Here is a 12,725-nt window from a genome sequence, read left to right as displayed (position 1 = left end):
TCATATATTGGACCTCTATATCAACACTTCAACGAATTTTAAAGCGTTAAGCATCTTCTGAATGCCTGCTAAAAGACGGTAGATTACTATCAGCCACCAGTCTTTTTAGCTTCCTATTATCCCTTGTCCCTGCAGCCTCACAAAACGACGAAGTACGTGTCTAAGCCTAACACCGAATTTCCACCAAGACATTGGGATGCCGACCATGTCGCCGTGTAATGCCAACTCCTATAACAACACGAAACAAAGAGAACCCATGAGGAGGTACGCTTGCCGTCCACCCCTTACCTGCTTGGGTCCTCTGCCAGAGCTTAGCCAACGCGTCGACCCCGGCCCCGCTACGACTCCTGGGCTTATATCCGGGCGTATTAGTTGGAGGGGTATTTGGGTCCAGCGAGGGCCGCGCCGTAGGAACCGCCAACACCCTGGCTGCGTAAGCGCATGTGTGTATGCACAACACCTCTGTCCGGCCTGCGGCGTGGACATACGACGTAGCATTCGAGGAAACGTACAGACCCGGTCCGAATCTCCCCGACTTCCCTGGTTGGTGCAGCGTCACAAAGGCCGAGGGCGACCAGCGATCTAGGGAGGCTCGGCTCGCATAACCCTCCTTTATCATCGCATGCGGATATTCCGAGACGACCGTCCTCCTTAAGCCGTTAGCAGGGGTTTCCGCTCTCACGGTTTCGACAGCCCTATGCACGCCGAGAATCCAGCGGCTAAGTCGGACCTTGCGAGGCCGCGGAGGATACCTGAGGGGGGGACTCACCGCGATGTGGTGATCGGTTTTGTTTCGTAACGCCATTCTCGGCTTGGTGTTGGCGTCCCCCCTTCCTACCCGGGCCGACGGTGGCATGACGGCAGTTTCCGCTACACTGTGGGCGATGATATTCGGCGTCACCCTAATCAGGTTTGGTGAGGAATGAGGCCATGCACACTAATCGCCTCAGCTTGGATGCCCCCGGCCGAGAGATAGTGGCGGTGGTTGGTTTCGGTATTAGCTCTGCTGAGCCACATAGGTAGAAACGAACAAAAGAATAAGAGGAAAAAACATATTATTATCATCATGCCTGCCGTTTCCGCTTAGGCCGTAGCAGTGCTATCCAGGGAGAAAACGAAATTGTGTAATCGCCTACCTCGTTCTTTCACAGTTAGCCAAAATGTCGGAGTCAGACCGCCCATTCCGAGTCATCATCATCGGCTCGGGCGTTACTGGGATGGTGGCCTCCCATGCGTTGCAGAAAGCAGGTATCGACCACGTCGTGTTGGAGAGGAGAGACAGCGTTGCGCCCCCGGAAGGTGCTAGCATCGCCATGTATCCCCATGGTGCACGGGTTCTGCACCAGCTCGGCTGCTTGAAAGCTGTCCAAGCAGCGTGCGTGCCCTCCGAGAGATGGTGGTATCGCACTCCGGACGGGAAGACGACGATGGACAATGGGTTCTTCAAGCACGTAGAGGAGAAGTAAGTGACCAAAGCTCCTAGTCCTCCCCTCGGAATAAAAAATGAACCGCCATCGATTAGCTCTGGCGGCTCGAGACGAGAGATTACTATAGTGAGTCTACACTGCGCTGACAAAGACCTCTAATTCTATAGTTTCGGCTGTAGCTACATCCTGCTTGAAAGGCGGGTGTTTCTCCAAATCCTATACGATACTTTGCCCGACAAATCATTCGTCAAGACCGGAAATGGCGTAAAAGACGTGAAGCACGTTCCAGGCGGAGTGGAAGTCGTGCTTCAGAACGGCCAGGTCGAGACTGGCGATATCGTTTTCGGCTGCGACGGGACGTACAGCACCATCAGGAACATTATGTGGGATCACGCGAATAAGCTCACGCCGGGGCTGATTACGGTGAAGGAGAAAACCAGTAAGTCGGCCCTTCACTCGCGACGAGTCCGCGTACCGCTGGCTCTGCCGTCGGCCCCCCGCTAACCACGAGATCGGCGCGTGTCAGCTTATACTACAACCTGGAAGGCGGTGGTGGGAGTGGCGCCGCAGATGCCCGGCGGGCTCGGCGACCGCGACATGACGTCGGTGTCGGCCAAGGGGCACACGTTCATCTCCTTTTCCCAGCCGGACCGCATCTACTTCTTCTTCATCTTCAAGATCGACAAGCCCTTCACCATGCCGAAGCGGGCGGACCCTAACGACCCGGACGCCGAGACGCTGGCCCAGAGCGTCGCCGACTTCCCCGTCTCCGAGACGATGACGTTCGGCGAGCTCTGGAAGCGCCGCTTCCGCAGCGACCTCATCTACCTCGAAGACGGCGTCCTGGATCACTGGCATGCCGGTCGTATCGTCCTCGCCGGAGACTCGGCGCACAAGGTACGCAAGGTCGGGACCAGCCTACACGGTGTTACACATTTACTAAGTAATTATGCAACAGGTAACGCCAAATATGGGCTTTGGCGGGAACTGCGGCATCGAAGATATAGCAGTCCTGTGCAACGAACTAGTTCGGCTGCTGAAAGACTGCAAGGGCAGGAAACCCAACAACGTGGAGCTCGACCACATCTTCGCAACCTACCAGGCCAAGCGTCTCCCACGGATGAAAGAGGTAGCCGACCTGTGCCGTCTGGTCACTAAGGTCCAGTCGTGGGAGACGCCGTGGCACAAGTTTATGGATACTTGGGTGTTTCCTCTGCAGTCGGACAGGTCGATCGCGGACCAGGTCTCCGCGATCATCCGGGCGGGGGAGAAGCTAGACTTTCTAAGCGATGCGGGGTTTGGTCCGGGTCGTATGACGTTCAAGGATGGAGAACCCGAGCCCAGTTCGATGGGATCCCTTGGTTCTCAGATGATGCGGATACTGGGCACAGCAGCTGCGTTGATGGTGGTCTTCCAAGGCGCGAGACTCTTCACCTTCGCCTCTACTGCGGCCGCGTCAGTGTAGGGTCTACTAGCTAATGTGCTGTACGAAGAGGGCCAACGCGCGAAAGGGGCCCCAGAAGAAAATAGGGATCGGTTCTAACGCTCTCACGCCCCGCTACGAAGTAACATAAATGCCATTCCCATATGCGAAGAGGAGGGGTTTTGAGGGGTGACGTAAAGAGTGCCGATCTGAAGAAGAAATCCTACCGTTCCTATTCACATAAGAGATTAGATGTTAATATATTTCTGGAGAGCCTCATTCGTTGAATTTCCCGATAACGGTGGCTAGAGGAATGAGTTTTAGGGTAGAATAGCGGTTATTCAAAGGGAAATAAGACCGACTAGGAGGATATTAGGTCTTAACTGTGATTGGTACCTATCCAGAAACATAATCCCAAGGAAGCGTCCCCTAAGTATATTAGATGCTAGCATTTCTACACAAGTTAATTTAGGCGTCCACACTTTTCTCGTGGCAATACAGAGTCGGGAAGATGGGTTCGGAGTAATATCTCCGAGGACAAAAGGCCTAGTGTTTCCTTCAACGTTGGTAGATGGTGACTTCTGAGGACTTCATAGGTGGATATTTCGAGTGCTACGGAACAAAGGATCGGAATTGCGCATAACCGCACGAAAACAACAACCAATCAAGCCCAAATTCCATGATGAGAAGGACTTTTCCTATCGGGATCTAGACCCCCTGTCCGTAAATAAAGCAGTAATACCGCAGCAGACCGCTTTACCCACATCGCTCTCGACTCAGATAATTCCACCTAGACATGTATTCACTCGGCTGTCGTGCTAAGAACTATCGACTGCCTATTCTCGATCGTCACACCCGTCTCGGGGTCGATGAGTACGCGTGCGTTGCCGACGAGAATGCTAGTCTCCAAGAACTTCAACTTGGGGTCCGAAACTATGTACTCAGCCTTGGCAGCTGTAATAGGGGGCGTCAGTAGGAAATCGTGTCTTGGTGCGTGGAAGGGGTGGGACTGACTGATCCAGCCGAACGGGACCGTAGCCATGTCCGGCTGCAGGTTGAAGACCTTCGAGGCCTCCGGACCCATCTTGACTATGCCGTAGACGCGGACGTCGATCTCGTGTCCCTCCTCGCTTCTGGAGGCCGGGCCCAGGGTTAGCCCTTGCTCGTCGACGTTCAGCCTCTCGATCACGCACCTCGCAATTCCCCGGAAGTCAACGCGTCCGTGCTTGCCATCGGCGTCCATGGAAAACCAGTCTCCGCCGAAAGTGAAGTTGGCCTTGAAGGCCGGCTCGAATCCGGGAACGCTCTCGACCGTCCCAGAAGGACACTCCTATAGAGAAAGAGAGAGAGAGGAAACGTTGCGTTAGCGAGTGGTAGGCCTCGATACACGGCGAGCGTGACAAGGCCGCCGATACGTACAAAATGCGTAAGTCTAGAGCCGTTGTAGGCCTCCCCTAGTAGCTATGAGCAAACGTATTCATCGCCGATCGCCAGAGGACGAGTCCTACGTACCGAAAGGGTGGATTCCCTTTTGCACGTCGACGTTCACCTTGGTGATACAGCACGGCTTCAAGGCCGCGAATCCTTGGAGTTCGGATGCCATGATGTCTCGTCGTGGCGTTGGGTACAGTTTTCGAAAGGGGGGGCCAAGAAACACTTGCGGTCTGGAGAGCTAACCCACCCCACCTCCGCGAGAACCTAGGTGCGGATATATCCACCGCCTGCGACTCGCTCTTGGGGTATGGCAACCCCATCATCGACGTCTGATATGCCTTAGTTCCCGGTGTGTAGACGCTCACTTCTAGTTTGGGATGATGCTCTACACTGCTCTCGGTCCGAGGGTTTCGGGAATAGACCTCTCGGCCCGGCCCGGGACCCACATCTCGGCATGACGTAAGGGAAAAGGAGAGCCCGGCCGGGGTTCGGTCAGCGAGTCCCTCGCAGGCGATATTCGCCCCTGGCCGGCGGTTAATCCCCGGGATGCGGAACGGGCCACCCTTGGTCTATATCATCAGCCGGCGCGGCTCGGCCCACGGACTTCCTGTAATCTTTGTAATCCTCCGATTCAGGTTCCCACGACGGGGTATCGGCAGGGCTCTTGGCGCAGGTGGATGCCCCGGAATATCTCTACCCTGGTGCTTGATTGGGGACCAAGCATCTTGGCCTTGGTCACCTTCGTCTCGGTATACCTACGATACGAAGTCGCCTAGTGAACTTGGAGCGAGGGCCAAACCATTATTGGGGACGAATGAAAGTAGGTACCCCACGCCCGCGGATAAGCCGGCGGGTCTGCAGGGAGTTGGTCGACGAGGCAATTGGGCAGGTGATAATAGGGACGAGTGCCGGGCGACCCGGTTGCTAGGATATTTCCGGAGGACTAGGGGCTGAAACCTAGTAACACACGCTGGTTGGGGTGCGTATGTGTATTGATGGCTAGACAGGATCTAGAACCTCATCAACGCTTAGACTCACCGCGGCGATAGGTCTTAAAGCCATCGGGGAAATCTCCGGTGGTGTACCATGAGTGTTAATGGGTACAGTAGTCTTATGGCACGTTGCCTACATCCATCCATCCGAACGGACCGAAACGAGTGAGAACAGGACAGCGTCACACATGCATGACTTCTGGGGAGAACATAAAATATACTAGAAAGTCTGGGGGGATCGCGCGGCAAACGTTGCGTCCTTCATCTGAGTCTGCTGCTACTTCTATTCGTCTGAAATGGCTTCTTTCGAGAATAAACTCGTCGTCATCACCGGCGCCGCTTCCGGTATCGGCCGGGCCACGGCCAAGATCCTGGCCAGCCGCGGCGCCCTGCTCTCGCTTTCGGATGTGAGCGAGACTGGCCTAAAAACCCTAAAGGAAGAGATCCAGAGTGCGAGGGGGGATGCCGCGAAGGGGACCAGCGACGGCACGGACCCCGTCTTCACCTCGCCGTGCGACGTGCGCTCGCAGGCAGCGTGTGACGCCTGGATCGCGGGGACGATGGCGCACTTCGCGGGGCGCAAGATCGACGGGGCGGCGAACCTGGCGGGGGTGGTGACGCTGCCCCAGGCAGCGGCGTGCGACGGTCGCGACAGCAGCGACGCCGAGATCGACTTCATCTTCGGGGTCAACGTCCGGGGCACCATCAACTGCCTGCGCTCGGAGCTGCCGCACATGCGGGAGGCCGGCGTCGGCGCCCCCGCCGCTGAAGGCAGCGCCATCGTCAACGCCGGCAGCTTGTCCGGCCTCATGGGCCTAGGCGGCTACATGCCCTACGTCGCGAGCAAGCACGCCGTCATCGGGATAACGCGCACCGTGGCCAAGGAGGAAGCTCCCAGGGGCATCCGGGTGAACGCTATCGCGCCGTGAGTATATCTCTCGCTGTCCTGCCTCGCGTCTCCTCATCCTTCTCTCCAATCTTCATGTCTTCCCCAACCCCCCCCCTCCCCCCTCCATCATCTCCGGCTTCGGCCCGCGCTAACGGACGCGCAGCGGTTTGATCGATACGCCGATGCTCCAGGCAGTCGCGGCGTCCATGGGCAAGACGGCGTCTGCAGACATGTACGGCAGGGGACCCACGGCGGCCCTGGGCCGCCTAGGAACGGATCTGGAGGTAGCCGAGGTAGTGGCCTTTCTCCTGAGCCCACAAAGCGGCTACATCACTGGCCAGCCTATCACCATTGACGGAGGCATGTCCTGCGCAGGTTAGGTCGGCGAGACTGACGGCAGCGGGGAAGGACGGAAGCGGATGGAAACTCTCTAGGCTTTCACGTAGGCATTCGTTCATCGAGCGATCTCGCGGAGGGCAAATATGATGGTTGTTAATGACAAGAGCGAGTTCCGTTTTCGGGTTCTGAAGTTCGGGTGTTAGTTCGGTATTACTTGACGATCATTCCTGTGGCTGATCTTCTGGATTGGGGTTGTCAGCTGATTGTAATACGGCGCCGACTTATCTCGGCAAGTGTAGATGCATCCCTACCCAGTTCGTCCAAGGGGACCTCTGAAGTCATGTAAGAAGTTGTGGTTGTTAGAACTGGGGGTCGCATTGCGTGAAGCGCAGTATCCGTCTGACCACCAGCTGAGAGGTTGTATTGTATGTGTGCTCTTCTTCTCAGTATTTCTGGTCTGGTTTTTTTTTTGTTGTCGTTGCGGAGGGGGGAGAGGGGCCATGGTGGCCGTATTCAACGCGAATAGTGTGACTGCTGGTCTGATCTACTCACGTAGCCAACAAAACCCCTCCTGTCCCGTGACACGCGACATTTGAAGCTATTCCGAAATTCTGACCTAATCCCCCCGCCCTTCCCCTCGTATGCTTCGTATCGCAACCGACCGGCGATCTAATCGGCACACCAGGTTCGTATTTCCGAACGCCGTGCCATCGTGGGGCCTGTAGTATGTGGTGTGTACATACTCATACATAGCTGCCGCAGATGTTAGGGGACAATCCCTGTTTTCCGTCTGGGCGTTGGCCCCCACCAGCGATGGCCTCATACCTAGGTAACGAAAGCTTGTTCTGACGAGGTTTCGCAGCCGCTCCCGTCTCCTTCAAGCAAAAATAGCCTGCCGCATACCTAGTGGTTCTCCTGGTCGAAAGCAATTCGCCAGCGGCTTAAGCGGCCCTGCAGAAAAAATAAATCCTCTTATACGTTGTCAATCCCTTATCCGTCCAAAGTCATCAGCTCTGGGTCTCCATCGGCGGGGTTGTGCTGGTAGTCGTCGATCGCTGGGGTGGTTTTACCAAAGACCCAAGGCGGCGCGTATTAGTCACGGGTGAGCTGATGCCTTCGCGAAGGTTGCAATACCCATGGGTTGCAATACTCATGGCATCAAGCTTGTAGAAGTATGGGCTTTTTTCCTATCCGTCATCGAAGACAACCCGCAGAGACTTGCCTCGCCTCGCCCCGGTGCCATATTCTTTTGTCGAACGAACGCGTAGGTATGTTAGCGCCCTGGTAGGTGCTTGGGCGGCGTTTGGTTCGCGCAGTATGCGCTATTTAATTGTCGCTTAACCAGGCACTAACTACGAGCTGGAGAGAGAAGGTGACGATAGGCGCAGTGGTGCTGATATGCGCGCCGTGCTGATAGAGGGAGCCTGTCTGGCTGGCTTGACCTGTCGCATATGGGGTCGCATGCGCCACGGTAGTGGAAGATGTCGATGGTAGGTAGGTATATTTGCCGTAGCGGGTTATTCCCGCCCCGTCCGGAGGCTGACTTACCTAAGTTACCTCCTACTAGCCCATCACTACACGTACTTAGGTTCCTACCTACCTAGGTAGGTAAGCAAGCCTGGGAGGCGCCTTGATGGTGGTCGTATTCGTATTTAGTCGTGCTCGGTGTCTTCTTCGCTGAAGGTCTTGTATAGGCCTCCCGCCCCAGGCCTTTTCTCACTGCGTCCGCATGCAGTTTGGTTGGTATCGGATATGGCTGGTGTCTTTCCGGGTGCGCACACGGCGGCCTGGCCATGAAGAAGAAGCGGCTTAGCTCCGCTCTGAAAAGCCGCGCGCGCATGAGACGCTCCCTCGTCGCATACACCACGGCATTACCAGCGCCTGGAATTGTGAACCAATTAGTGCGTGCTTACTCCTTACGTGGTATATTTAGGGATGACCTGACCCCCACCGCTGGCGACGCCGTGTTCCAGGATTCCCTAGGGAGCCAGAATGAGAGACGGTAACGCGATTGAGAACGGTGCCCGCGGGTTCGTGGGTGTAGGTATAACCCTAGCACGGAATGTGCGGTATCTAGCTCCCTACGTGCTTCCCACCTCCCGCTTAGGCACCTTAGGTACCTACCCGGGGGCCTAATTAATGCCACCTGCCCAAGGTCAAGGTACCTACTTACACCTAAAGCAGATAGGTAGGTACCCCCAAGGTGCCTGACGTTTGTCCCTGATACAGGCCTGTAGGCGCCTAACCGCAGGAGATTAGGGTGAGAAGGACACTGCATCTGTTCCGTTCCGGGGTCGTCACGTGGATCGAAGCGTCGAGTGCTTGGGGCTGATCTCTCTCGCGATGTCCCTCCCGGATACTACGGAGTACATGCCGATACTGCACATCCCTGGCTCGATGCCGCGTCCCCCCGCGGCCACAGGTCGCCTAATCCGCCTCTCACCCTGGTACCAACATGTACCTACTGCGTCGCGCGGGACGAGCCATACGCGGCTCGCGTGTCTGCGGTTTGAACCCCGCATCGCCTCACCAAAGACAGCATAAGCAGATATCTGGCAGGTTTCGAAAATTAAGCTAATCGTCGCGCGTCGACTCCAAGGGTAACCAAGCCCGCTCTATCGCATCCGAACCTAGTTACCCAAGGCGATAAGCCGCTTGCTCAGGAAATACCGCGTCGCCAAGGGCTGTTGGTGAGCAGCGAATCCTGGACCGGACTTGGTACTGATGCCAGTTGGCCTACAGCAACCGTTTCGGTAGGGAACTGCGGCACCGGCAAGGTTGGCGAATCGCTTACGTTGTCTTCGGCAGATACCGTCTCCTTGCTAAATCCGGAACGCGAGTGCTATAAAGATATATTAATTATATTGTCCTTGTTCTCCCTCTCTGTTGCCCCCGCCGCCGTCGTTGGTTACCAGACGCTACCCTCTGTACTCGCGGCCCTCGCTTCTTGAGAGAGACCATGACCACCGCCGACGCGAGTTTAATAATGGGGGGATACTCGCGTCATATGGCTTGCAAGGTTGGCTGCTCCCCAAACCCCCTATCGACCCGGACTGACGGTGACATATTATAATATAGCCTTGCCGTGACCGGAAGGTTCGCTGTCCTGGCGAGCAGCCGATATGCGAGAAGTGCCGGCGGTCAGGGGACGAATGTATCTACCTCCCGACCCAGAAGGCCACCAAGGCCGATTTAGCCCAAACTGTGGAGGATCTGCAGAAGAGATTAGGTTGGACAACCCGAACCGCTGTCCAGCCGACCCGGGGACGATTAGCTAACACTACACGAAAAGGTGAAGCAGAAGCCCGAATTTCTAAAATGGGCGGCCTTTCAAACAATAACATGAGTACCCCTTATTCTTACGGCTCCGATTGGTCTGGTAACAGCGAATTTTCAACCCTGGTATCGTCCAGCGTTGCGACTCCTTCTATCGTACCCCTGGGCGGGATCAGCCCTTCCACCAACCAGCCCGGACACCCAGACTTATTGTATCAGTCGTCGCTTCAGGCGGCGGGGATGTTAAGTAACGAATTTATGGAGGCGTCCCAAGGAGTTAACCAGCATAAGATGGACGGGAGGAAAGGCTCAGCCCAGTTCCGGGTAGACGAGAGAGTGACCTTCGATAACGCCAATATGGATTTTTACTCAAAAAGGGGGCACCCTTCCCAACAAGACAGCAGTGACCACGGGCAGGAGAGCATATATACGCGGAATCTGTCGTCGGGCCGCACCACGATTCCTTCACCCACGCCCTCACGCGATCCTGCGGCGATGGGGAAAGTAAGCGAAGAGACGGGAGCCGTCATCCTCAACACACTCGCAGCATTCTCTTCGGCCATGTTCCGCACACAGTGCGAGGCGGCGGGGATGGCTTCCGTAGTGGCCGATTACATCGCCTGGATTCGCGCAGTGCCGACCAACAGCTCTCCGCTCAATTCCAGCGAGGTGATCAGGAGCATGCTCGAGAACATCGAGATTCGCCTCCGCGAGCTGGGCGAATTAGCGCAGCAGAAGCACCACGGGGAGTTGCGAGAGCTCCTGACGGCACTCGAGGGGGTGGCGCCGCCAGGCGGCTCGATGGCCGCGAGGCTCAGCAGTCTAGAAGAAGATCTCCAGAGACAATCGCTTGAGCTGTCCCAGTTCTTCAAAACGCGCTATGACCCCTGTACCGCCCTCGCGGGGCAGCCTCGGGGCACGTCCTGACGGCCTGACGGCAAGACCGCGTGTAGCTTACGACGAACACGCGACGGATTGCTTAGAAGAAAGAAGTCTTAACGCGATACATTTGGGATTATGACAAGACCGAGTGCCGGCGTTATGCCACCACAAGCTTAGCTCTCAAGGCATCCTTGCCATCCCCCGGAGCCCCTAAACCTACCTACGATGTCCGGAGTTGCGGCAACGGCCGGTACACAATGTACCCAAAGAGGGTACCCATGATCAAAAAGTACATGGGTTGCCGGAAAATATTTTATGTCAAGTTGTTAGACGACGGGGTCAGCACCCCGTAACCCCGTACGCGGTATATTTTTTTTGATCCATGGGGTCTTACCGTACCGTTAGGTATAGATACAAGTCGGGTTCGACTTTATAAATGCACATATATCATAGCTCCCTCCACGCCTCATGCCATCATGTGTCGCCTCTCACACAATCCGTGGAACCAACGGCGAGAATGTTTTATTCGAGAACGTAGGCAATGGAGGATCAGGCCCAGACTATGAGCCGGGCAAATTCACATTATACAGATTGTGCCCATAACTAAACCCGGATGTGTTCACCCGCCCCCCACATGATATTATCATATGCGGGGGCGGCACTACTATGTAATCCTCACTATACACGGCCCCAGTCCGCCCTGGGTCCGATTTTCGCGTCTCGTCTGACGTACTCCTTCTGCCCCCAGTCCCCCTACGTGAGCATATCCCAGATCACTGATAAGGCGAGGGGGATAACTAGGTAGTTTGCGCTTCCTGCAGGCAAGGGATGCTGGACCGGGGAGGTTTCGGCGTTAACAGAGGGCCAACTGTGGTATTTCAACAGCTGACAGACAGGCCACGCCCTGGGGATGACATTATACCAGGGGTGATAATGTAGGAAGGAATTTTTAACTAACCATGAATGCTCACGAGAAAGTCATCGGACACCCATGCTCGCCTTCCTCCTCCCCCTCCCCCGGCAAAGCGCCTAGAATTCGTACATACGCAGAGGAAGCCGATACAAAGCGGAATAAGAGTATTATTACCCCACGTCAAGCATGGTTTATAATGACTGGACTGAAACAACCAAATCGTTATCGGGTCTGGCAATGAGCATGCTGGGTAGAAACAGGGTAGTATCGTAGAGGCCTAGGTGAAAGAAAGGAACCACGGACACGAATCCCTTCGTCGCCGACGACCCTCACGATATTACCTACCCTATTCAGTCTAGAGGCTGGCCGTGCTCGACCCAGAAATAGACCATTATAGCTCGCCGATGCGCTTCGGCTCTCACCGACTATCCGCGTGTCAGCTGGTCTCATGCTCCATGCATGCTCGCACGCCGTTATCTAGCCACCTACGGTCGAGGAGGATCCGACAGAGCATGACCGCAGCTGGCTGCATGCGCGTCTGCAACGAGCATGCGGAGAGTCGCGTGGCAGGCCGGCGGCTAACGGGTTGCCCGCCCTCATACTGGACGCTTCTAGCTATCTCGCCATGGGTTCTCGGTATTACGACATCGAGCTAGCTCCGTGGAGACCTCTCGATGTTGCAATGTTATGGACTAGACAACCACATCAACGGTTGAACCCCGGCTACAACCTATAAGACCACACGTCGCCTGTTCTCGAGGTCTGGCTGTAGGTCATGCAGAGACCCTGGGGGAATAGGACTTAATATGGGGCCAGGCCGGACTTACCACAATTCTCCCATCTCACCCTCGGCTTTGTCTAATCCGCTGCGTTGTCGCCCGGGGAACACTGCTACTTAGGAGTTTACTCCGAGCGGCTCGCGACAGGGGGTGGCGATGGCCGGTTAGCGGAACGGAACAATAAGGTGCTCTCGTGAGAGGACAGGGGACGGTGGCTTATAGAGATTCTGCAAGGGTTCCTTACTAGGAAAATAACCAAGCTAGATATGCAAATAATCCAAGCAACCCTTGCCGGTTACGAACGCTTCGCCCGTTACGGTAGTCGTCCCGGCGTACGTCATTAGAAGCCGATCAAAGAGTATCCACACCTA

At 55.8% G+C, this 12,725-nt stretch overlaps 4 protein-coding genes across 4 annotated transcripts; 2 read left to right on the top strand and 2 right to left on the bottom strand.

Moving 5' to 3' along the window:
• Positions 1 to 56: 56 nt before the first annotated feature.
• Positions 57 to 1,008, bottom strand: GGS23DRAFT_168552 (uncharacterized protein). The gene has a single exon (XM_051511529.1). The coding sequence runs from the start codon at positions 854 to 856 to the stop codon at positions 167 to 169; it is 690 nt and encodes a 229-aa protein (XP_051375979.1). The 5' UTR covers positions 857 to 1,008; the 3' UTR covers positions 57 to 166.
• Positions 1,009 to 3,235: 2,227 nt separating this feature from the next.
• On the bottom strand, positions 3,236 to 4,881 carry GGS23DRAFT_547604 (uncharacterized protein). The gene is made up of 5 exons (XM_051515096.1): positions 4,363 to 4,881; positions 4,270 to 4,304; positions 4,044 to 4,180; positions 3,865 to 3,983; positions 3,236 to 3,804 (listed from the first exon to the last, which is right to left on the bottom strand). The coding sequence occupies exons 1-5, from the start codon at positions 4,451 to 4,453 to the stop codon at positions 3,653 to 3,655; spliced, it is 534 nt and encodes a 177-aa protein (XP_051375978.1). The 5' UTR covers positions 4,454 to 4,881; the 3' UTR covers positions 3,236 to 3,652.
• A 524-nt stretch (positions 4,882 to 5,405) lies between these two features.
• On the top strand, positions 5,406 to 6,810 carry GGS23DRAFT_168458 (putative short chain dehydrogenase/ reductase). Its single transcript, XM_051511528.1, has 2 exons — positions 5,406 to 6,201; positions 6,329 to 6,810. The coding sequence occupies exons 1-2, from the start codon at positions 5,573 to 5,575 to the stop codon at positions 6,543 to 6,545; spliced, it is 846 nt and encodes a 281-aa protein (XP_051375977.1). The 5' UTR covers positions 5,406 to 5,572; the 3' UTR covers positions 6,546 to 6,810.
• A 2,430-nt stretch (positions 6,811 to 9,240) lies between these two features.
• GGS23DRAFT_168400 (uncharacterized protein) lies at positions 9,241 to 11,139 on the top strand. The gene is made up of 3 exons (XM_051511527.1): positions 9,241 to 9,523; positions 9,583 to 9,733; positions 9,797 to 11,139. The coding sequence occupies exons 1-3, from the start codon at positions 9,464 to 9,466 to the stop codon at positions 10,705 to 10,707; spliced, it is 1,122 nt and encodes a 373-aa protein (XP_051375976.1). The 5' UTR covers positions 9,241 to 9,463; the 3' UTR covers positions 10,708 to 11,139.
• Positions 11,140 to 12,725: the final 1,586 nt, after the last annotated feature.

The sequence above is a fragment of the Durotheca rogersii genome (assembly GCF_024521655.1).
Source record: "Durotheca rogersii strain YMJ 92031201 chromosome Unknown GGS23scaffold_2, whole genome shotgun sequence".
NCBI lineage: Eukaryota > Fungi > Ascomycota > Sordariomycetes > Xylariales > Xylariaceae > Durotheca > Durotheca rogersii.
This window is presented reverse-complemented; position numbering and strand designations above follow the sequence as displayed.